The sequence below is a fragment of the Hirundo rustica genome, chromosome 13 (assembly GCF_015227805.2).
Source record: "Hirundo rustica isolate bHirRus1 chromosome 13, bHirRus1.pri.v3, whole genome shotgun sequence".
In the NCBI taxonomy this organism is placed as follows: domain Eukaryota; kingdom Metazoa; phylum Chordata; class Aves; order Passeriformes; family Hirundinidae; genus Hirundo; species Hirundo rustica.
In genome coordinates this window covers 8,343,224-8,366,576 of record NC_053462.1, presented here as the reverse complement: position 1 = coordinate 8,366,576, position 23,353 = coordinate 8,343,224, and the positions used below count along the sequence as shown (strand labels likewise).

General features: G+C 45.8%; 1 protein-coding gene across 1 annotated transcript; it reads right to left on the bottom strand.

The window, feature by feature from the left end:
• Positions 1-289: 289 nt before the first annotated feature.
• GNB5 (G protein subunit beta 5) lies at positions 290-21,867 on the bottom strand. The gene is made up of 11 exons (XM_040076926.2): positions 21,620-21,867; positions 17,525-17,661; positions 15,955-15,996; positions 15,119-15,195; positions 13,481-13,613; positions 9,777-9,920; positions 6,645-6,736; positions 6,475-6,523; positions 3,880-3,976; positions 2,708-2,874; positions 290-2,397 (listed from the first exon to the last, which is right to left on the bottom strand). Exons 1-11 carry the CDS (start codon positions 21,729-21,731, stop codon positions 2,386-2,388), a joined length of 1,062 nt encoding a protein of 353 aa, XP_039932860.1. The 5' UTR covers positions 21,732-21,867; the 3' UTR covers positions 290-2,385.
• Positions 21,868-23,353: the final 1,486 nt, after the last annotated feature.

Sequence of the window (23,353 nt, the reverse complement as noted above, 5' to 3'; positions counted from 1 at the left end):
CTGAGCAGGAAAACAATCTGAATTCTGGCCTCCTGAATGCAGGGGGAACTGCGACGGCATTTCAGGTACTTTAATGGGCTGCTCACTCTCATTTCTGTGGTTCACCTTGGGTGTTTCCAGAAGATATTCCAGAAGAAATCTTCTGGTAGATCTGGATTTTACCTGAGATTTTTGCAGGAGAAATCATTTTAGAAACTGTGTGGTGCAAAAAATGAATGGCAAAAAAAAGCAAAAAACCAAATAGCTGCCATTACAAATACCCAAGCAGTGGGAAGAACTACTACATACATGTTCTCAATATGTAAAATACAATTTATTGTATTTAGGCTGTTCATAGGTATCAACACAATGTATTATGTTTGAAACAAACATCTCGCCAATAAATACTATCTAAACATTAATATTAATCTTTTGATCAAATGTGTACAGTGTATTGACTCAGTATTGCACAGTGAGTTCTATATGACATTTCCATAGTGCATTCAGTTTGTTGCAGGGATAGTTTGCCACAAATATTGCAAAGCATCAGAGTTGACTTTTCCAAGTGAAAACAGCTGACCTATTCCATTAGGGATGGAAGGCTGGTATAAATATCAGTGGCTTAGGTTAACTGGTTATGGATTCACAGAACCTAATGTTTTCATGGATGAGGAGACTTTAGTTCTAATATGATTTTTATATAATTGTAAAAAAAATCCACTTGCAAATAGAATGAGGATGTTATCAATCAACTCCAGTGACCAGTGAGCTTGTAAACAGGTTATTTCAATAAGCTTGTTTTCTTTTGTTCCAATCTAAATATAAATCGTATATATGATCTATTCAGAGCTGTACCTCACCACCTGCATTTCAAAGGCCAGCCTGTGCAAGCCCCCAGCATTACTCCAGCTCTCTGCTCCCCATGTGCCTGTGCTCAGGTAAAACTCATTACCTGTTGGTATGAGCAGAGCTGACACACTCTAGTCCCAATATTTTTCAATGTATGAATGCAGATATAATCTCACAATGGTTCTATCATTAATTGTATCTCATCTTTATCCGATTAAATCTTGATTCTAGCGCATCACTTCTATGTGGGGTGGTCCTGCCAGTCCATATGGCATTCCCATGCTCACACAGAGGGCTGGGTGCTGCCAGCCATGTGGCCAGCTGTCCTGCTCTCCTGAAAAGCAGTGACTCCTGGATCAGATGGACTCATGTGCTCTGGTCAGCACAGTATCAAACACTGGCAGGACTGTGGCTCACAGCAGATTTTCAACAGCTCACTGTATTCACTCTCAAGTCCAACTATGACAAAACCATGTCCATGGCAGTGGGAGATGACTGTGAGAGTAAAGACTGTATGATTTGACCTGTATTTGCATGAACTTACAACTGCTCTGACATTGCAGAAGGACCTTAAGATGGGCATATGCTGCTTTAATATACATTTAAGCTACATTGCCTTGCCCAAGTTGTATAAACTGCTCAAAATGCAAAGAACAATCATGGTCATAGAATGACTATGACTGACTTGGAAAAGATTTGACCATCAGTATAATGGTGCTTAATGCTTAGCGTGTAGTATCCCTCAGTGCTTAGCATGTAGTATTTCTTTAAGTAAAAGAAAATTCACTCACCAAGTGATACAATTAAAAATTTCTAAGAAACTACTGGTTAAGTATTACCTCATGATTATGTAAATCATGTTTATATCCCTCCTCTTTGCTCTTTATCAGTATGTATATATTTAGATTCTTTATATTCAGGTAACAGAGATGAAATACTTATTTCTATCTAAAAAGACAGTAGGAAAAAACAGGGATTGAAGGGATTTCTTTTCTGTACAAAAAATACATTTTTATGACAGCAGCCAGTACCTTCACAGTAGGTCCTTTGCTCCTCTACTTACCACCAAGGTTCAGTCATCCATAACACCACCATAAAGTATCAGAATTGTTTCTCGTTCCATTTTTCAATACCAAAATTCATTATGCTACTACGGAATGTTTCCAAAGCCTTTCGCTATATCCTGATAAAATCAGGACTTTTTTCTTTTACTTTAAAAAGGAACTAAATTCATGCAAATAAATACATAATGTGCACTGAAATACTCAATTCTATGATACAGGTGACTTTGGAGAAAAGTCCCTTTATAAATAATGAAACTAATTCTAATAAAAGAATATAGTTTCAAAAAAAATTAAAACATTTTGTTTTCCTACAAGTTGACGTTTGCTGTGTGATCAAGCAGACTACATTTTCTACCTAGTTGTGTTAATCTGTGGGTCGAGTGTCACTCTTTTGGACTGTAGTGAGTATTTGATTTTGAGGAATGGCTTCTCTATGCAGTTTTTGTAGTCCAGGGTTTCAGTCTTCATGTGATTCTGCATACGGGATCTCAGGTTACGCCCAGATCTGGAGAAAGAGAGAGAGCTGAACACTCCTTTCTGACACTGACTCTCCTAACAAACCACAAATTAATATTGGTAAGGCGATCGCCGTAGCGGTACAGAGTATCAGCAGCAATGATATCATGTAACCCAACAAGCTCAAACTTAGCAGTTCTGCTAGCACTTCGTGGGGGATTTTTATTTGGCTTCGCTGTTCACGTTTTACACTGTTTTATACCCTCCTTAGTTCCTCTAGGGCAGTTCTCCCTCCTCCTCACCCTTTTATTCAACAATTGAAGACAGAAGCACTTGAAGCAGGTTCTGCCAGCACTTACTCGGAGAGTGTGGTCCCAGGAGCCCGAGCAGAAGGCGGTGCCGTCGGGAGAGACCCGCAAGGTGCTGACACGGTTTTCGTGTCCGAACAGAATGGACACACGGGACCCCTTCAGCACATCCCAGACATTGATGGTGTAATCGTTATAGCCTGCGAACAGCAGCCGACCTGCGGAGAGAAGGAGATTTCGCAGTGAGGGCTGAAGATGCCTTGACTGCAGCAGGAGTCTGATCAGGACACTGATCGCCCCCGCTGTGACCGCTGCATCCCTCAGGCCAGCTGCGCTCCCGCGGGTCAGCCCTGCCCGCCGCTGAGCTGGCCATGCTAAATGCTGCTGCAACTGCAGCTGACTAGTTAAAAACACTGTAAACTTTAGTTAAATTACATAAAATGTGTTCGGTCATTAGAGATTGGAATAACTTGAATCGTGACAGAATGAAGAGCACTTTAACAGCTATTGCAGGGTAATAATACCTTACACAGACCTTAACAAGAAGTTGAATACAAATGCTTGAATGATTAACAGACAGTTTGGTAAGTGATTCACCGCCAGCGGGACAAGCTGTGGTGCTTGTGACCATGACAGAGACGTTTGCCTCAGTTCCAGGAGAAGAGCAGTTCACTCACCACCCACTCACCCCCACCCTGGTTGACTGGGGAGCTCTGCATTTGTCCTGGGACAGGAGAGACAAGACTCGAGCTTTCACTACAGTCTCAGGATCTGTAGTGAAAAGTGGTAATGTCTCTTTCTTCATAACCTTGATAAAAGTGATATACTTTTACTATTAATCATTTGTTTTCCTTTTAAAAACTATTTATGTAACTGCACTTAATAGTTAGCTACATTTCATGTTGCCTTTGAAATGTTTTTCATTATTATTGTGAAACTCTAGCCCAGCTGTAGTTAATGGCAAAATATTTCCTGCCTTCAGCAGGGCCAGGAAAATACTTTTCATCACTACAACGAAGCAAAAGCCAGCTAGGTTATTTAAAGAGTAATTATTTTTACAAAGGAAAAAAAAAAAAAAAAGTTTCCATGCATTGAATGTTTCTTTTGGTACTTATTACTTTTGAAAACTTTTAAGAATGAACATTTTATCAAATTAAACAGAAACATTTTACCGTTCTCCTCAAATCTCAACACTAAGATAACCTCCAAAGTTCAAGTCTCACCACTGAGAGAGAAGTCCACACTTGATGCTCCAAAAATGATGCTCTCCTTGGAATAAATTGCTACTTCTCTGTCTGCACGAAGGTCATATAAACGACACTAGGATTAAAACAAAACCAACACACATGCCTCAGTAAATGCTGGAAGCACTGGCTAAAATATTTGGAAAAAATGGGAGTGGGAAGTGCAGGCTAACAGACATCACAGGAAGCGGCTGCTTGGCTTCTTTCCTTCTGCTTCTTTCTGCTTCCTCCTTTCCTTCTGCTTCTGGCTGCTGTAACTGGGATCCTCTAACAGGGATCTAAGCAACACAAGGCTGTTTTCTATACACTGCCGGAAGAACTTTCTTTTTCAAGCCACTTCTCTAAGCCTCCTGCCTGTCCTGGAAAGACATGAGTGGTGGGCTTGGGGCCACACTACCCACTGGAATCCCCACACCCTTCTGCTTTGCCCGGTGTGGTTTTGTACTTATCAGGGCGTCCTGCTGCTGGGGAGGTGCATGTGGAGACAATCTCTTAAACAGCAGTTTAGCCACAGCTGGAGTCTGGGAGATAGGATCCAATCTCTAATCACTGTTGAGAACACGGACCATGTGGCACAGAGGAGCCTAGGTGGTAGTCCTGGCTCTGAGTAAGCCAGGCGAGCAAACAGTCCCTGCCCTTCTGTGAGGCCTCTCTGTTTGAAAACCTACGTGAAAATAATTCAAGTGAAATAATACATTTTAATGCAGATCTCTGGTTTTCATTTCTCATGGAAAATTCCAAATCACCTCTAACAACCTATACTTCCTGTTTTTATCATTTGCCAGCAAAATTTGGCTTGTTTGACATGGAAATCATGTATCAGACTTCACTTCCACGCAGAAAGGCAGTCTGTTAACCCTGAAATGAAAATACACTTTTGAAAGTATGTGAACTGAAACCCCTCCTCAATAAATTAAGCTTAAGCAAACACTGGCCAGATGGGATTGCTAATATTAAGACTTTACTATTGAAAAATTGCTGGTATTCAAGTCTGCACATAAAGAAGGGGCTGTTTGATTTGCAGGGCAGTGGGAAGCTGACAGGTATGTGCAGTCCAGGTCTCCCAGTGCTCTACACAGATGAATAATTTCATCAGACTGTCCTGACAGGGAACTGGGGTCACTGCAGATGACAACACTGTCATCTGAGCACGCTTTTATGGATTACTTCCAGTCAGGATTATCTGTTCTTCAGAATCCCCAAGTATATAAATCAGGTCAAGGATACCACTCTGTAACACTGCAAAAACAAAACTCTTCATTTAAAGAATTAGGTGGATGGAAACTACCAAAAGCTCTGTCAAAAGTACAGAGATGGAATTTCCCATTCTCCTGCTTGAGTCAGGGGTGTCAAGAATGGTTAAGAAAGAAAAAAGAAATATTAAGAACCTGTGACACTGAGTGTTAAAAGAGAGTGTTTTCACTGGAATTTAATGATGGACAATTTCTCTGTATCACTCCCTCAGCATCTCAAGAGCTCACAGTACTGCATCCAAGTGTGCAGAAAGCCACTGGGGTCACCACCGGGCTAGAGGTATTAACTTCTAATCGCAGCTTTTAAAACATAAAATCAGGGTTCACTCTCTCCAAAGAGCCTTGGAATGTCTCCACATCCAATGAAGACAAAAGGAATGCTTCTGTCGAGTTTAGCTAGCATTGGAGCAGACTCGAAACATGCTCTGAGGGCAGAGTACTTTAGATAAAGTCTTTCAGGTGACTCAGTGTGATGTTTGAATAAACAGAAGAAATAAGGTGCCAGGTGCCTCCCCATCATCTGCTCTCATGCTACACTTAACTGCCAGCTCAGGCCCTGTAGGGCTGTGGTGAGGCAGAGCCTGGTTCCCCAGGGGACATACCAGCTGCAGGGAGAGCCATCAGCCCTGAGCATCACCCAGGGGCAGAGGGCACCAGGAGGCAAACGGCATTTTGTATCCATTGTGCTGATCAAATTTACCTGTCAATGCATTCTGAGCCCCTCCTAGCAGATTGCTCATAGATAAGGTCCGTGAAGGGCCATGTTTGATCTCGGATGACCTGGATGCAGTGACTCACTGCAGTGAAGAGTGCCGGCAGTGAGTCAGGGCCCACAGAGATGTCTGTGGCCAGGGCCACCCTGGGGCTGCAGAGGCCAGCTACCCACATCTGCCCTGCTCTGCCCTGAGCCCATGGCCCCTCTACTTTCTGGGACGTGTTACTTCTCCTGACACAAGCTGCAGCATTTCAGCTGGTTCCTCCCATGCTGTGACCAACAGCTATGTGAAGCCAAATGTCTTCCAGTAAGACAACTAATTTTAGTCATGAAACTTCAGACACAGAGAATCTAAAATGAGTATTTGGACAGTACCTCTTGTAGAGAAGTTTACTGAAGTGATCTACAGTGTTACATGATTTTTCCCTAGAACATTATATATGGTATTAAATATCTTATCTTACATGATTAGTATTTCTGCAAATTTGGTGTCATAGGCCCAGTATAGTCACTAAAAGTCCTCTGTGGATGTGACCTAGTCTTTTAGGAAAATCTGACTTGGGAAGCAACAGAATTTTCCTAAATTAGGTTGCTGAATTAACATACCGTGGCATCGTCTGAACCAGAGGCAAAAGCATCTCCACTTGGATAATATCTGTGCACAAGTAAAAGAAGACCAGAACACATTACATTACTTGGATGAGGTCAGATTTCAGAAATAGAATTAGCACATTGCTCAACACTGCAAACGTGTCCTCTCCCAGAAACACACTGACCTGACACTGTTGATATCTGAATCGTGGGTTTCAAATGACTGGACACACTGACCAGACCGCATGTCCCAAACCATGGCTTTCTTGTCACATCCCTAGTAAGAAAAAAAAGAAAATCATTGCAATTGTGCAAATGGTGACATTCATCCCTCATGTGCCTGATATTTGTCATCAAGCCCACTACATTCAAAGGCTCTGATCATCACAGTTCTGAGAGGACTTAACCAGCCAAGCAGCCCCAGAAGTGGCTGCAGTGGTACCCTCAGCTGTGCAGTTGCAGGTGGGATCAGAGTTCCTCATGAAGGCTGGAGCTGCCCTGCACTCACAGCCCTGCTCTGCTTGTGCTGCTGCCCTGCCTCTGTCTCCAGCCCCACCATGCCACAGAGCTGCACAACCGACCTGATTGTTCCCTGACCATTTAACATGATCAATATAAAAAAACAATACCTGGCATTTAACGTTTTATAACTAATTATTTTCATGTGGTGAAAGAGAAAACTAAATCAGTGCATCCAGAGGGTTTCTTGCCGAGCCTCATACCAGGGTGAACCCCTGTCAGGGCTCTGCACCCACATGCTTGATAGTGTGGTTGGGATGAGAAAAACAGCATAGCAGCACTTCATCTTATCCTCAAGCTAAAACCTGCCCTTCCAAGCTGTGCTCTGAAAGGATCGTTTAACACTCAGTGCTCAGCACCCTGAATTCTTTGGGCAAGGGGCTGGCCCACGTAGTCTACTCTGTCCTTGGGGCAAGAACTATCTCATACCCCTAGGGCCACGCTCTCAGCTGCAATGTCTCACTGCTGTCACAGTTGTAGTGACAGGAAAAAGAACATGAACTTTGCTTTGAAGAGTGATGAGAGATTTTAATAAACTTGCCCCTGCTGAGGAGCAGGCAGGCTGAGCTGCAGGGGCTCAGCCTCTCTGAGGCTGTGTGGGAAGAACAGGGCAGGCCAGGTGGTTGCTGCTTCTGCTGAGCCAGAGCGCCCTGCCCACCAGACCGTGCCACATGTTATTTATTTTAATCAAATATGATAGCTAATTAAATTAAACAGTCCCTTCACAATTTACATCTCTCCCTCTTTTTAAAATATTCTGTTGTTAAAATTAAATCCTAGTGTTTTTAGTAAAGATGTCGTTATTTGAAAGATGTAATGCTCCTTGGCATCAGTTTGTGGGTTCTGCACCGGGGAAATCAAACAGGATAGAGAATATTTTGGACCCAGCATATTTCCCTCTCAAACCCCACCATAGCCCAAGCCCAGTCCTTCATATTGCTTCCATGTGCACTGTTCTTACTGACCCCTCTGGGAGTTTGGGGCAAGACCAATCTGAGAAGCTGGTGCTTTGACTCCTAAGGTTTTGAAGGAGAAACCAGCCACCACCTGTGGAGAGATGGCCCCCTGAGTGATACCCAACTCTGCTGAGGAGCCTTGCTCAGAGGGCACTGAGCACAACAGCCGAGGGCATGGCCCTGAGCTTACCCAGGAGGGCTGGAATTTTCATTTAAGTCGTTAAATGTAACAGCACCCAGCCTACGTGCTGCTATACTGACATTGCTTATTCCAGCTCAGGGTTACTGTACCACAGAGGCACAGTATTCAGGGAATCTCTCTATGCCACCATACCTTCACACTGTTCTGCCTGTACCTGCACTGACACGATGGAAGACAGGTCTTCACCACAGTGGTGTTTTGCATGTGAAGAATTAAGCGAATGCCTGTAAGCACAGACATGCCCAAGCTGCTTTATCAACAAAAGTGTGACATATTCTCTTAGCAGTACCAGAGCTGCTTGCGATTCCTTGCCCTATAATAAGCTGAGCTGTTCCCAGGGAGAATGAATCTATCCTTTCTGGGAAGCAGGCTCAGTGACAGGAAAACCCGAGAGAAGTAATGCGCTTGGATGGAATTAGCTTTCAGTCACGCTTCAGAGCAGCTGTGCTACCAGCAGGCAAACTGGACCAGTGTGCTGGGCTCTGCTCCTGATGTGCCAGCCAAATTTGATAAAAAGAGCCATAACAGAAGAGGTCCAAGTTTATTGTGTACGGATAAGACCGTGACCCCAAGCACCCCTAACCTATGGTTGGCACCCTCTGGCACAGGGCCATTTCCATCATCAAATACAGGATCAACCATGGGCCAGTGCTGGTGGAGCTCAGAAACCAGCAAAGTTACTGGTACCTTCAGCAAAGTTACTGGTAGCAACTGGCCTCTCAGCTCCTGCCAGGTCTCATCTGCACATTCACCTTCTAATGTGGGAAGGATTAAGATCACCTTGAAAAGGAGTGGAGCCCCATCCCACTCACCTTTATGCCTGGTCTGCCTCACTGCCAGGCTGGGTGCCAATGGCTCAGCTGCCTAGGAACAGTGATCCTTCAGCAGCAGGACATGATTTGGAAGATGCCCTGGGTACTTTCCCAGACCAGTCTTGTCCTCCAGCCCCAGTGAGGTTTGTGTGCTCCTCTGTGCCAGGACAGGGAGCAGAGTGTTTGACTGATGAAGGGGCTTTAAATGCCTCTGGTACCACTGGAAGGCAAAGAGGACCCGGCAACAGCTGAAGATGTGGCCACACCTCACCTCATCTCATCGCCCTGCTCCAACTTGCACGAGGGGTTAGCCAGTGTCCAAGCTGCCCCTTGACTCTCGGGACACAGTGACACGCCTGCTATTTGCAACCCCACTTTGATGCCCTGAGCACAACCTGATGCCTGTCACACCCCATCTGGCTCCAGAGAGCTGGGCACAGGGAAGGAGCAAAGTGTGGGGAATCCTCTGCTGTTCCAGGTTCCCAACCATGGGGAGTCACACCTCCACTGTGGTAGGAGTCCAATGCTCTAACTCTGAGCCTTCCCCTTCCTGGCAGAGGCATTGTTTTGATCTCGAGCTGGATTGCTTTGATGTGGGGTGGAACTTGCTAAGTAAGCAGAACTGCAGTCAGACTGGCTGGGTGGGTTTGACCCCACAGTCAGGGGTTTAATTTGCTCCAGCTTGGAAAATGTGCTTGCAATGAGTGGATTGCACTGGGGCATCCAACACATACCCCAGCACTCTCTCACATTGTGAGCCTCCTACTTGGCTGCCTTTTCACTTCCATATTCCTTAGTTTTATATTATGAGAGGATGCTCCTGCTTACCCCAGAGACAAAAGTATTTCCTGTTTCAGAGGGGGCCAGGTCCAGGCACAGGACATCAGCTCCATGACCATGGAAACTCTGTAGAAGTTGCCCACTCTCAACATCCCATAGAGCACAAGTTCCATCTCCACTCGCTGTCAGGATCTATAGGATGTGGGAAAAAGACTCATAATACAAGAACAGCAGATGACCTTCAGGTCACAAAGAAACAACTGACATCCTACACCAAAGGACAGCTTGAATTTAATGAAATACTATGCAATAAATCAAAGCCATAAGCCCAATGTGAACCTAAGTAAGCTTATGAGTTTTATTTTTAAGGAATAAAGGTAAGTGGAAAGGAGAGCTGTATGGACACCACTATACTTATACCATGTTTCAATAATGTGGTGGTGGGGTTTGCACAACTGACAGCAGTAAGGATCTGCTGGCATTTTCATAGTCTCTAAAAAGGAGGCAGAACAATACTGGTATTCCTGTCTGCCCATGTATTTCACTCTATCCATATTTAGGCTGCTGGAATTCAACCCAGGTAAATGGATGAACTCTTGGAGATAAGTATACCTGTTAAACCCTCCTTTTTTTTTTTTTTCCTTTTCTTTCTGCTTGAAATAGTCAAGTTAAACCAAATTAATTTTGGCTTAAGACATGGATTTTCTGAAAGGGAAGTAAGTCTGTCTAGACAGTTGTTTGATAAGTTCATCAGCTCCCACTTGTCCTAAACCATTTGTGTGTGAAAGGGCTGGAACATAGACTGACCGAACATAGCTCACAGCTTCCCATCTGCTACAGTACTTGTAGAAAGCACATGTGATCAGAGCTTGTTATTGTGGCTAAATCCTGATGATGCTCAATTGTTCAAAATTTCCCCTTGGCACCCGAAACTGTTATGCAACCACAAATTCTGTAGGTTGAAAGAGTCCCTGTGCACTGGTGTGGAAGGAAGCAAGGGTGAATGTAAGAGGGCTCTCAGTACACGGGTTTGTACACGGGTTTTCCTCATGGCTGGTGAGGAAACTCAAGTGATCCCAGTGGGTAGTTGCAAGTTAAAAACAAAATTCTCTTCAAGAAGAAAATGAGCACACATTCACGAAACCATTCACAGAGTCGCATAAAGGTTAAACACTGAACACGTTTGACAGATGCTCCAAAAATTCTTCCCGTAAACAGAGGTCTGCAAAGCTGCAGAACAGACTGTTCCGAATCCTGCAGCAGAGAGATGCTAATGCTCTCAGATGGTAATAGCAGAAGAAAGTCCTGACTTGTCTTCCCGGCCAGCTTTTGAGCCTGGATCAATGAACTTCCCTGTTCTGGAGAATATTTGTAATTGGCTGAGGAATGAAGACTTTCAGCTCTGAGGATTTGCTCTTGTAACAGTGTGTAAGGGAATATGAAGGGAATAGAAGTGGCTAAAGATGTAAGGGAAGGGTCTGTTGGCAATCCAGAGCCCCAGCTAATGCTTAAAGAGAAATGTTATGGACTCAGCTTCAAGGTTGCTCCTCAGCCCTGCCACACTTGGGAGCATGGCTGCCTGCCCTATGCAAAACACTTGAGATCCCCATTAACTGTTGCTATTTATACACATGGAGCATTGTCACGTGGGGAGCATTATCACACCGCAGAGCTGCAGACACCTAATTTAGGAAGTGAGGCTCCCTGGCTCTCTGCTCATTGAGGTAGGGGAGGCTCTCTCAAGCAGGACTGGTTTGGGACACTTGAGAACAAGGTGCATGGGTCACCCAGCCCTGCAGCTCAGGGCCCACGTGAGAACCTAATGAGAAGCAAGAGTGGGGCCCCCTGTTTTCAGCACCCACACAGCCTGGGAATGACTCTAACCCACAATGAGCCACTCCCAGATCTCCTCTCTTTCCATTGCACTGCCCAAAGCCCATGAGCACACTGAACCCTAAACTCCTACTCAGCCTTCTACACCTCTGTGGGAAAACTGAGCTGCAGTTTAAGACAACAGTCAGGCAGAGCTGCAGCCCTGGCAGCACCTAGCAGTGGGAGCTGTGGGGACACTGGGCTGGGGGACACCTCCACCTCATGCTAGAGCTGCGTCAGGATGGCACCACATCCCTCCTGGTGCAAATGGGGAGAGGAGAGCTGCTCTGCACACAGATGGAAAAGCTCCTGTACAATGTACTTGTTGTACTGTGCACCCTCAGAGTTACTGAACAGTTTTGATTCTGAATAGTTTTAATTCTGAGGCCTTTATGTAAATGAAAAAAGATAAGAAATTTGGGATTCTCTAGGATCTGCTACATAACAGTGTCCTAAGAGAAGCTTGGCCAACCTGTTGCTTGTATTTATTTGAATAATAACATGCAGTACCATAAATCATCACTTATAAGCCTAGCAATCACAAGAAAACTTCTTTTTAAAGACTTCAGAAAAAATTCTGACTCACTAAATATAAAGCATCTTAATCCATTGTAATATGACTTAACAATAGTAACACATGACCTTCAAAATCATTGCAGTTTGCTGTATTTAATATGGAAAAAAAAAAGACCCAACTTTTCTTTCCTTTTTATTATGAAAAATAAACTGCTATTTTTTCCTGTCATAGGATTTGATCTCGAAGCATTTAGATATAGGCAAGAAAAGAGAAAACTGGGTTTGTATCTCATCGAAAACATTCCACTTAATTTAGACTGCTCTAATTCCACACAGCTCCTGCACAGGAAGGTCAGGGCTAAGCAAGCCTGAGTGCTGGGTACCTCCACCACTTGTTTCCATGGCAATGGACTTAAATTAGCACCTCAGAGTCATTACAGAAACCAGAGAGCGACAAACAACAACATGCTCTTGGCTTCACATGTCCTGAAATAGAAGCAATGAGAGCTGATATTTCCTTCAGAAGAGCTCCAAATATCTGGAAGAAGGGGACATGGTATTCCCTTTCCAGCAGCTCTATTGACATTGAGAGCTATAAAAATGCTCCATTCTGCCACTTATTTTGCTGCAGAGCTGCACCGAGAAGAACTTTAATTAAATTCAGAAACCAGAGAGGACAAGGGGATTATCCTGGCTCCTTTCATCATCTTCTGTGTTCCTAGAGAAAGAGATCTTTGAGATATTCAATAGAGAGGAAGGCTGGCTTGGTCTCAGAAGTTCTGCATTCAGTTCCTGGCTTTGCTATCACCTCCTATTGTGGCCTCTGTGCTCCACCCCACTGCCTGAGAGATGGGAACAGCATCAGTCCTTTCCCTCGAGGGAACACAGCACTGCATGAACAGACAACAACTATAGCCCTGTGGGGCCATCTTTAAGCTCCACTGTATCACTTGGTACAAATAAAAAATACTTTGAACGAAAGCAAAAGCAAATTTTGCCGGATGTCTGGGACAAAGCAGGCAAACAACACAGTCACCATCAGCTGCCACAGGACCCAACCCAGTCCTGGCTGAACTGTGCTTTTAACTGTTTGCAATAGTCTGGGCTCCTAAAAGCACAAACTGCGGAGCAGAGAACATACAGGTACCAGCGAGCTCCCTCTGCAGAAGCCACAGGCCTTTGCAGGGACAGTTTGGCCATGGGCTGTTGACAAGCGTTTTCTTACAGCAGCTTTTGGAGCACCTTCAGGCCCCCTGTGAGGGTAGGACACGGCCCTGGGTGCCCCAGGAGCAAGGACACGTGCACTGAACCCAAGTGCAGCTCGTGTTAAGTGATGGTGAGCAGCGGGTAGGGAACGCATTTACCTGCATGTCTGAGTTAGTGAAGCTGCAGGCAGACAAGTAGTTCGTGTGCATTGCAACAGATTTCTTCTTTGCAGCCATATTTTCATTTTTTTCAAATGTCAGAGGGTACACAGAACACTTGTTGTCCAGGCCACTGAAGAGAGTAATAATAGCAGTAACAGAGAGAGCAAAACTGGTTAAAACTGCAACGACAAAAGGCGAGTGGTGATAAGGACACCACCTGTCAGTGCTGTGCTGCCAAACCCTTACAAGTACCGACTTCCCTGTATTGTGCTGTGTGGGATCTCCCCGTGCAGGGAAGCCCCAGCTGCCTCACCAGCCTGGCTGCTTTACAGAACTTGAACAGCTGCGCCTCAGTATTTTTCACCCTTATCGAGTTTATAAATGGCACTGAATGAAACCTCACGAAAGTATAAACTGGGAGGTGACAGCAGCCACCTCAGGGTTAATGTTTCACACACAGCCAAACTGCCATTTTTCTGCTGACATCTGTCATTGCAAAGATCAGTATTTCAGCATCATGATACACCTACTTTAACAAATGTGACCTAGCTCCTATAGAAAAGGCAGCATAGCAAGTAGTGGGTGTGAAGACAAAACTCTTTGAAGAGTTTGGAAAAAAGGCAACAGAAGCACTGACCTCTGTAGCTGCTGTTCCACTCCTGGACAGTTGTACCAGTTAAGCTGTGTCAGACCCAGGACTCATTTCTAAAGGGTAGGACTTATATCTGATCCTTTCCTAGAGCCGTGGTAGATCAGCCCTGTCCTGGTCCCTGGGATCCTGGCACACCACCGGTTGCTGGTTCTGTGCCTTACATTATGTGCATGGCACTTAACTGACAGCGTAACAGAAAAACAGAATTAGGTGCAATGAATACATGCACTCCCTGTCTTTGCTACAAGTGTAAAAACAGACCTTGCTTGCCATTCTTCAGGTTCTAGTCAAAAACACACTTTCCAGTCTCTTTCCACACACAATTACAGAGCCTGCTTCTCTGTCTCAGTCTGCTTTCTAGATTTGCAAGCTGCACACTGAAGTCACCTTTTGTTCTTTTCTCTCGCCTCAAGCTTGCTTTGTCTGTCTGATCCACCCAGTCCCTTCATACAAGATGTTTTGCCAACATTACATCTCTTTTGTTTTTTTCCCTATAGAAACTTATTTTTTTTCCAAACCTGAGCCCTCAGAAAACTTGTAGAAGATTATCAAGGGTGAGGTTACTTCTCCCCATCCCATCTTAGCAAGATCTATTCACAGACTGCTAATCATTAATGATGAACCTCTATGTCATTAAAAAATGAGTGCAAAGTAAGAACACAATTAAAACCTCTTTCCCTTAGAAAATATATCCAACATACACAACCACACTAGAAAAGGGAAGTTGCATGCATGCAGAATTCCTAACCCATGATATAAATGCTGAAAGAGGATTATTTTCCATGCTTACACAACAAATGTTATTGCACTGAAGTCAGTGGAGATAATATGTACGAGCCATTATGGAAATAGAATCAGTGGCACCGAATGTAGACCTTCCACCCACCATCACAGCACGCAAACTTCTGTCAGCTTCTGAAGCCACCAGGACACTGCAACAAATCCAGCTGCTCTGTAAGCTGCTGTGGGAGCTGGGAACTTACCCACAAGCAATGGCACATCCAGATGGGGCATACGCACACGCCATCACCCAGGTACACGGCATCGTCACCGCGTGTTCCTGAAACACAGCACCCCGTTACACTGGGACCTCACTGCTGCTCTGATCCGTGCAAGGAAAACCGTGCCACTAGGAAGTGCAGTATTTCTGTGGGACATCCTTAGGTTCACTGCAAGGTATAGATGTTTCCCCCAATCATAACTCACATGTTAGTCAACAACCCTGACTGCAGAAGGCAGCAGAGCAGCAGGAGGATGGCCAGTCCTTCTCTGACACTTTACACCTTATTTATGAGCCCCAAACTGATCACAGAGTATGTTTTATTGTGTCATCCTGTGCTGTGAAAGGTCCTCACTGCTGCACATTTAAAAGTGAGTAAAAAATAAATAGTTTTTCCTCATCTGTGTGGTGCAGGGTGCCATGAGGCAGCCCAGGCAGGGCTTGGAGGATTAGTGGCACCATTCACAGTGAACACCACACGTGAAGGATCAATCCCCAGTGATCACACACAGCACCTGGTACAGGGCTGCCCAGGAAAAGTTCCTGTTTTGCTGACTGGGCTTTGCCTCCCTTGTGAGCAAAGAGGTTGGATCAGAGCCTCCCACTGGAGACCATGACAAACCCCAGTGCCCTGACAGGGACATTGCTCAGAAACAGGTCAAGGGATGTGACTTGCCCTGGGCTCCATCTTTTGGAGTGCTAGTGGAAATCTGCATTTTATCCCATTACCCCACTGCCTCCAGTGACACCTGTGAACACATCACCTCATCCCAACTGTCATTTGCCCTAGGCACAAAATTCTGCTGAAGTTTCACTTACTTTGTTGGTAGTGAAGGAATCCCACACGATCACCTTCCCATCCTAAATGAAAGCACAGAGAAAGAGAAACTGAGGCCTTCCAGAGACAGGGCTGCAAGCCTGCTTCCCATCTTGGAGAACACTCTGCTGTTCATTTCCTCTCCCCAGTCTGTTATGTCCTTTTGTCTCCATCTTAACAACAGCACAGTGGTCACACTGAAGCAGCAAGGAGACACTTCTCAGTAGTACTGTTGTATCTACCATGAGTGAAGTGTATCTCCTCCTTACTGAAACAACTCATGTTTGATTAAAAGGCCAATTTATTTTTCAGTGTATTTCTCTTCCCTCTTAATGGCTTCATGAGTACTCCTTTCACCTACGGCACCTGCCATGGACAGGGCCACCTCCTCAGGAACCTGCCACCTGTAAGCCCTCACTTGCCTCACTTGACTGTTTATGGTATTGCACTGTTTATTCATCTTCCCTTTCCAGTCTGATCCTGGTATGCCCTTTACTTGTGACTACATTTACTTAACCTTCAACTATCCATTATACAACCAGCTAAATAGCCATCATAGAACCTTGTACAGAGAGCAGCACAATAACTTGGTGTACACCAGCTACACTCTCGCCAGCTACTTTGCCTTATGAACATAATATCGTTATCTTCCCTCTATCATGAAAGTGAAATGTTTATTACTGAGCAACAACTGTACCTGGACTTACACAGTTCTTAAAATGAGAGTCAAAAATGTATTTCAACCTGTCTGTTCAGTTTTCTGATCTACACACTAACATTTTAACCACTTTAAAAAATGTGGCATTAAACATGTAAATTATTCTCTATGTTGAGATCACCATGAATGGTAAAAACTCACAGTAAGTGAAGGTGGCTTGCAATGCAGATTGCCTATTTTTATCCCTTAAGTGAGACCCCTGACAGATTTCACATAGGTCAGTGAACAGCTGTGGGATGCAACAAGCTCACTCACTGCCATACTGGGCTCAGGACGAACCAGGGGATCTAGAAAGTAATTATCTCATTACCTCCTCCAGCTTATGAGACTGGTCTTGAGCAGGTGTTAGGACTTTTTCTCAAAATGCCCAACTAAATGCAGTAATTTTGGCAGGATGTCTGAGGCTTTCAAGGTCACATCAATCATATAGCTTGAAGAAGAAATTTCTCTGCATAGAAATCTCTAAAAGAATCAACATTTCTTCTCTTTTCCTGATTATTTTCTCTGAACACATAACCTGAAAATTTTGCTAAATATTTAATCTGTAAAGAAAAAGGAAATAGAATGTAGCCTCACATGACTCTATCTTTAGAAAGACTGTAGGAGGGAATATGGGAAAATCACTGTATGACGGGACAATATTTAGGGTATTAGCTACAAGAAGTGTACCAATGATTAAAAGGTTAGATTTACACTCTCTGAACAAATACACTCCCAATGAACTTCTTTCAGGACATCTTGAAAACATTTACAATAATCCCAGGTATCATGTGCTAAGAGTGGCAAACAGCACAGCCAGAAAATTTCTACAGTGCTCAACAGCACCTTTGAAAAACATCTGCCCAACAGCATACCTGGGAAGAGCTCACAATTCTTCTCTTGTCTTTGCACCAGTCCATACAGAGAACTTTGTTTCCATGGCCCTTCAGGGTCCTCCTGGTCTTCATCACAAACTGTCCCAGCGCCTCCACACGCTCTGCCACCTGATGAACTGCAAACAGCTGATGGTTAGAGAGCCCTTCATCAAAGCTCTGCCCTGGCAAATATCTGTTTCTGAGTAATGCCCCTGGAGGGATTAATCCATGAAGTTTGAGTCCATGGTGCAAGCCAATGAGCTCTGCTTCAGAGCTGGCAGGTGGCTAGCACCAGGGTGGGCAGCATAGGAACATATTTACCAGATGAAGACAAGGATAAATTCACTCAGGGTTGAATTCCAGGGATGCAGCAGCAGAAGCTCTTGCAGACCATCCCATCCAAGTATAACTGGAAAACAGATTACCCCTTTGCCCCCCTTTAGTGGGAAATCCTCAGGCCTGAAAGTGGACAAACAGTTCTTCTGGAAGTGAGACTCCCAGCTGCAGTTGGCTGTCAGCACTGTGGTGCTGCAGTGGGATACAGGTACTGGCCACTGGCACTGGTGACTGCTGTGCCATCCTTTCTGGTGGCCAGGACACAGCTCTGAGTCAGCAGGAAGCTGGACATTTGCCGTAAGAGTGCACTACCCAACTTTTCAACAACTGTGGACATCAAGGACTTCATGGGATGTCCCTTCTACAAAAGAGGGAAACAGAGGGCAGGCAAGCAGCTTTCCTGAGCACTTCTAGTGAAGAAGTCAGTTCTTGTGTATCATTTTTAATAGCAGCACTTGCAGCTGCTATTCTTAAAAATCCGCCAAAATTACATTTCTATTTGTGCAAACTGACTTTGACATAAAATTCATGCAGCTGACACAATTAAAGGTCTCTCATATAACCCTGACACCTCAAGCTGGGGTCACCTGTAAATGTCTGGGAGAAAGTGTCATCTGAGGAAACCTATATGCTCTGCTCCAGCATGTTCATCCAATGTGGAGCTGAGTAGGGCCATGATGTATCTCAGCACCCAGGGGCAGCTCTTCACACAGAGACTTCAAGTCCCACAGCAGAGTAGAGATGCTGAGGCTGGAGACTTGGCACCAGAATTAAAAATTACTCTGTCTAGAGAAGAGCTGATAGGATCCAGCACTTCCCGTGTTGTGTGGTTGTCCACACCAAAACCTAAGATGAACCAGCTGCTGTTGGCTGTGGAGACAATGCTTGACTCAAACCTCTGAAATAAATGGAGAAGCTCACATACTTTAATGAGCTGGAAGAGGAATCTGGGGCTTTTCACTGCCCTGCTGGAGACTGAGCTCCACATCCCCCATGGCAGGTGGTGCTTTGGAGCTGCCTTGCTACTTCACCCTTCACCACTTTTCTGGGGCTGCAAGAAAGCTCACGGGCTGGGAAGGGCTGTGACAGTGAGAGAGCAGGCATCCCAAACTTACAGATCATTTCCTGGCACAGGGTCAGTGAAGCAATTTCTGCCCAAGGCAGAGACTGATTTCTAGTGGATTAGCTTTTCAAGAGTTGTCTTTCAAAGCCACCAGCCCCACAGGCTGTGCCAAAATAATGCTCTCAGCTGAAATCTCTGCTCAACCAGTCTCCCTGAGCCGGTGGACAAGAGCAGTCCACCATTCCTCACAATTTGTCCATAAGTCAGAAGCAAGTTTCTGAGAAAGTACCGTATAAACCCACTGAGGAGAAGATACATTCCCCTTACTACTGCCCATAGACACCTGACAAATGATCCAATCAAAAGACATGAAAACACAGGACAGGAGGTTATTATGGCAGCTGGAAAGATGCCTGTGTCCAGAACATATCTGAAAAAACAAATGTTTCACAGACAATGGACAAACTGTTTCCATTATGTCGACGCAGCTGAGACTCTGTGAAATTGTCTGGTTTAGCCTCACTGATTCTCTGAGGACACTTATCTCCAACCACAGCCATAATAATCCTGCTCCTAGCACAGGTTTGAGAGTCAGATAGTTATTTTTAAGCATTCACCAACATTGTTCAAAGATAGTCGAAAATCATGCACTCAGACAAGCAGATTAGCTAAAGCCAGTAAATAGCTTGAGTAGTTTTACAGAGGTCCAGATAAAACTGTCTATTTTTCTTAAAAATATTGTTTGGCCTGAACAGGAGGCATGGCATTGATGCAGATACTCTTGGGTCTTTGATCTTTTCTGTGTTGGGTCTAATGGTCTCTCTGGCCTTAAAAATTCATGGATCGCACAAACAGAACAAGCTTCTACTACACCTAAAATTTTAAGCTCCTGAATTGACTCCTTAAAATTATGAGACTGCAAATCAAATGTATGTTTGGCATTTCCTTTTTCTATAAACATTTTTGAGAGCTGCTGTTCTGACTCTATTGAACAAATAAGGGCAATCCTATTTCAACCAGCTGTTTGTTTTGGGAAACAGAGGGGAACATCATGATACGAGCAAAAAAAAAAAAAAAAAAAGCAAAGGATACCATTTTAGATTAGGGAAAAACAAAAAAAAACCAAAAAAAACCCCAAACAAACCCCAAACCAATCAACCAAGCAAAAACCAAAAACGATGCCTTATTCTGAAACTTACAAACTCTGCAGAAATAGCACTTGGGAATAATTTAAGTGTTAAAAATCACTGATACAGAATCAATGATATTTTATATCATAAGGGAGCATTGTTCTACAGCAGCATAACACTTTTGCCCTACAAATGCTGCAATGGCTTTGCAAACACAGCTTTCCAATGGAAATGTAAAGATTTTACATATGACAAAGAATATCCCATGACTATCGATGGCACACACAGTTACAGTATCACTGCAGTCATAGGTAAAACTTTGTGAGCAAAAATGGATTTAAGAGTATGGTTTAGAGGTCTGTTAAACTAAGACCCTGACATTTCTGATACAGAAATGATACTGCAGGAATATGGTGATTTATGGTAATGTTTCTGTAATGAGGACATCTCTGTTTAACAATTCCGATTAACAGGACATTCATATAACATGCTTGTCTAACTTAGACAAGAAAATGCTCTATTTATTCCAGAATATATATTTTTTGTTGTAATCCTTCCCATTCTGGAAATCAAAAGTGTTTTCCAGTCCCTCATCCTGCAAAACGCTAAGAACTAAGTCACTGGATAAAAGCTCAGATTCCTTCTCCCTGCTTAAGGCATCAAAACACACGAAAGAAAAGTTGTAATGACCCACTAATTTTACTAATAGAGTGAGCTACATGATTTCAGACAGAAACAGTAACTTATATGTTTTCCTAAAAAAACCCCACCACCAAAAGGAAAAACAAAACAAAACAAACAAAAAAACCACACAATGTATCATTGCAAATATAAAATGAAATAATGATAATATAAGGATATTTTATATCTCAGAACTTGTGAATACTTATTTGAAAAGCTCCATTAACATAGGGTGAGCTTCTTTTTTCTGAATGGGGAAGGGCACAGGGGGAGGGCCGGGCTGAGGACGGTCCATCGCATTCCTGTTAGGTTATCCCTGCATCCTGAAGCTGCAGCTGATATCGGTGAGTTACACATTGACAGCTCCAGCACTGACTCACCCGCACCTCTGAATCAGCACTGCATCCCTGCTACTTGTTTCCCCGGGGGAAGGGGGGCAGAGGAGCTGTTTTTGGAAACAATGCTCCTTTTTAAGCCCTTGCACACCTCTGGTGAAATCCCGGCCTCATTAAAGCAAATTCCCATCAACTTCCACATGGCTGGGGTTCATCCTGGCTCTTGACACTACATCCAAACGCTGCGGGCGAATCCCGAGCTGTACCGAGGGTATTTCAGGGTCCCCGCCCGGCTCCCAGCCCTGCCGGAGGCAGCGCGGCCCCGCCGGGCCGGGCCGGGCCGGAGCGCCGGGGATGCTGCGGGGCCGTGCCCGGCCCCACGGCCCCTGCCCCGCACGGGCAGCCACGGGCACGGCAGGGCAGTGTCCGGCCCGGGGCACGGCGCTGTCCGGCCCGGGGCAGCGCTCCCCGCTCCGGCCCCGCTCCGGGCAGGCCCGGCCGCGCTCCCGGCCCTGCGGCCGCCCCGCCGCCCGCGCCCGGCCCCACTCACGCTCCACGTCGTGCAGCTTGGCCCGCTCCTCCTCCAGCTTGCCCTTCAGGCTCTCGGCCTCGCTCTTCAGCGATGCCAGCGTCTCGTTCTCCTGCAGCCCCTCGGTTGCCATCTTTGCAAAGGAAGCGGGGAGAGCGGGGATGAGAGCGGGAGGGAGGAGGAGTTTGCCAGCCCGGCTCTCGGGGATGCTGCCGCGGCTCCTGCTGCCTCAGCAACGGCGCCGGAGCCGGCCCGGGCTCCCCCTCCCCTCCCCGCTGACGTCCAGGCCAGTCCTGAGCACGCACACGGTGGGGACCAGCATCTCCGATCGTGCCGACTGCAGCATCCCCTGTCCTGCCTGCTCCAGCATCCCCTGTCCTGCCTGCTCCAGCATCCCCTGTCCTGCCCGCTCCAATATCCCCTGTCCCACCCGCTCCAGCATCCTCTGTCCTGCCTGTTCCAGCATCCCCTGTCCTGCCTGCTCCAGCATCACCTGTCTTGTCTGCTCCAGCATCCCCTGTCCTGCCTGCTCCAGCATCACCTGTCGTGCCTGCTCCAGCATCCCCTGTCCTGCCTGCTCCAGCATCCCCTGTCCTGCCTGCTCCAGCATCCCCTGTCCTGCCCGCTCCAATATCCCCTGTCCCGCCCGCTCCAGCATCCTCTGTCCTGCCTGTTCCAGCATCCCCTGTCCTGCCTGCTCCAGCATCACCTGTCTTGTCTGCTCCAGCATCCCCTGTCCTGCCTGCTCCAGCATCCCCTGTCCTGCCTGCTCCAGCATCACCTGTCGTGCCTGCTCCAGCATCACCTGTCCTGCCTGCTCCAGCATCCCCTGTCCCGCCCACTCCAGCATCCCCTGTCCTGCCTGCTCCAGCATCCCCTGTCCTGCCCGCTCCGATATCCCCTGTCCTGCCTGCTCCAGCATCCCCTGTCCTGCCTGCTCCAGCATCCCCTGTCCTACCCTCTCCAGCATCACCTGTCTTGTCTGCTCCAGCATCACCTGTCTTGTCTGCTCCAGCATCCCCTGTCCTGCCTGCTCCAGCATCACCTGTCTTGTCTGTTCCAGCATCCTCTGTCCTCCCCTCTCCAGTAGCTCCTGTCCTACCCTCTCCAGCAGCCCCCATCCTGCCCACTACAGCATGCCCTGTCCTGCCCTCTCCAGCAGCCCCTGTCCCACCCGCTCCAGCACTCCTTCCCCAGCCCGCTCCAGCATCACCTCCCCAGCCTGCTCTGGTATCCCAGTGGGCTCCAGGCCAGCAGCTGGGACCAACCTCACCTCCTGCCTCACTCCTCCACATACCCCAGGCCCTCTTCACAGCCCAAGGCTTCATTTCCCCAGAAACCCATGCCAATGGCTTTTTCTGCTGCATACCTAAGCTTGTTTCTACAAGTTGCACAATGTGGGGGAAAGAAGAAAAAAAAAAGTCATTGGTCACCCAAATGGCATTTCAAAATAGCAGAATGGGAAGAGAGATCTTGTCCAGGCTCACCAAATCCCATCTTAGCTCCATCATTCCCTGATACTCCTATGGATAGGGGGTACTGGGAGAATCAGCTATGCAGGTCTCTGGCCCAGTTCCTGTGCCAGCAGGACAGATGCAGTGGTAAAAACTCTTCTCTCTACTATGCTTTGAATTCCTGTTTGTTAAATTTGGTGTTATCAGGGTTCCTTTCCTTTTTGTTTCTCCTCTTTAGACAAGCCACCCCTTGTATATCCCACTCTCAGATGTGCACATTAGAGTCTCTGGCCTTCCCATC

What these genes read in the sequence shown, in the direction of transcription:
- GNB5 (XM_040076926.2), bottom strand. Translation starts at nt 21,731, where the DNA reads ATGGCAACCGAGGGGCTGCAGGAGAACGAGACGCTGGCATCGCTGAAG. An exon ending in GGATGTGCCATTGCTTGTGG is followed by an intron (nt 13,614 to 15,118) that starts GTAAGTTCCCAG and finishes TACTCTCTTCAG; the next exon opens with TGGCCTGGACAACAAGTGTT. An exon ending in GAAATACTTTTGTCTCTGGG is followed by an intron (nt 6,737 to 9,776) that starts GTAAGCAGGAGC and finishes TTTTCTTACTAG; the next exon opens with GGATGTGACAAGAAAGCCAT.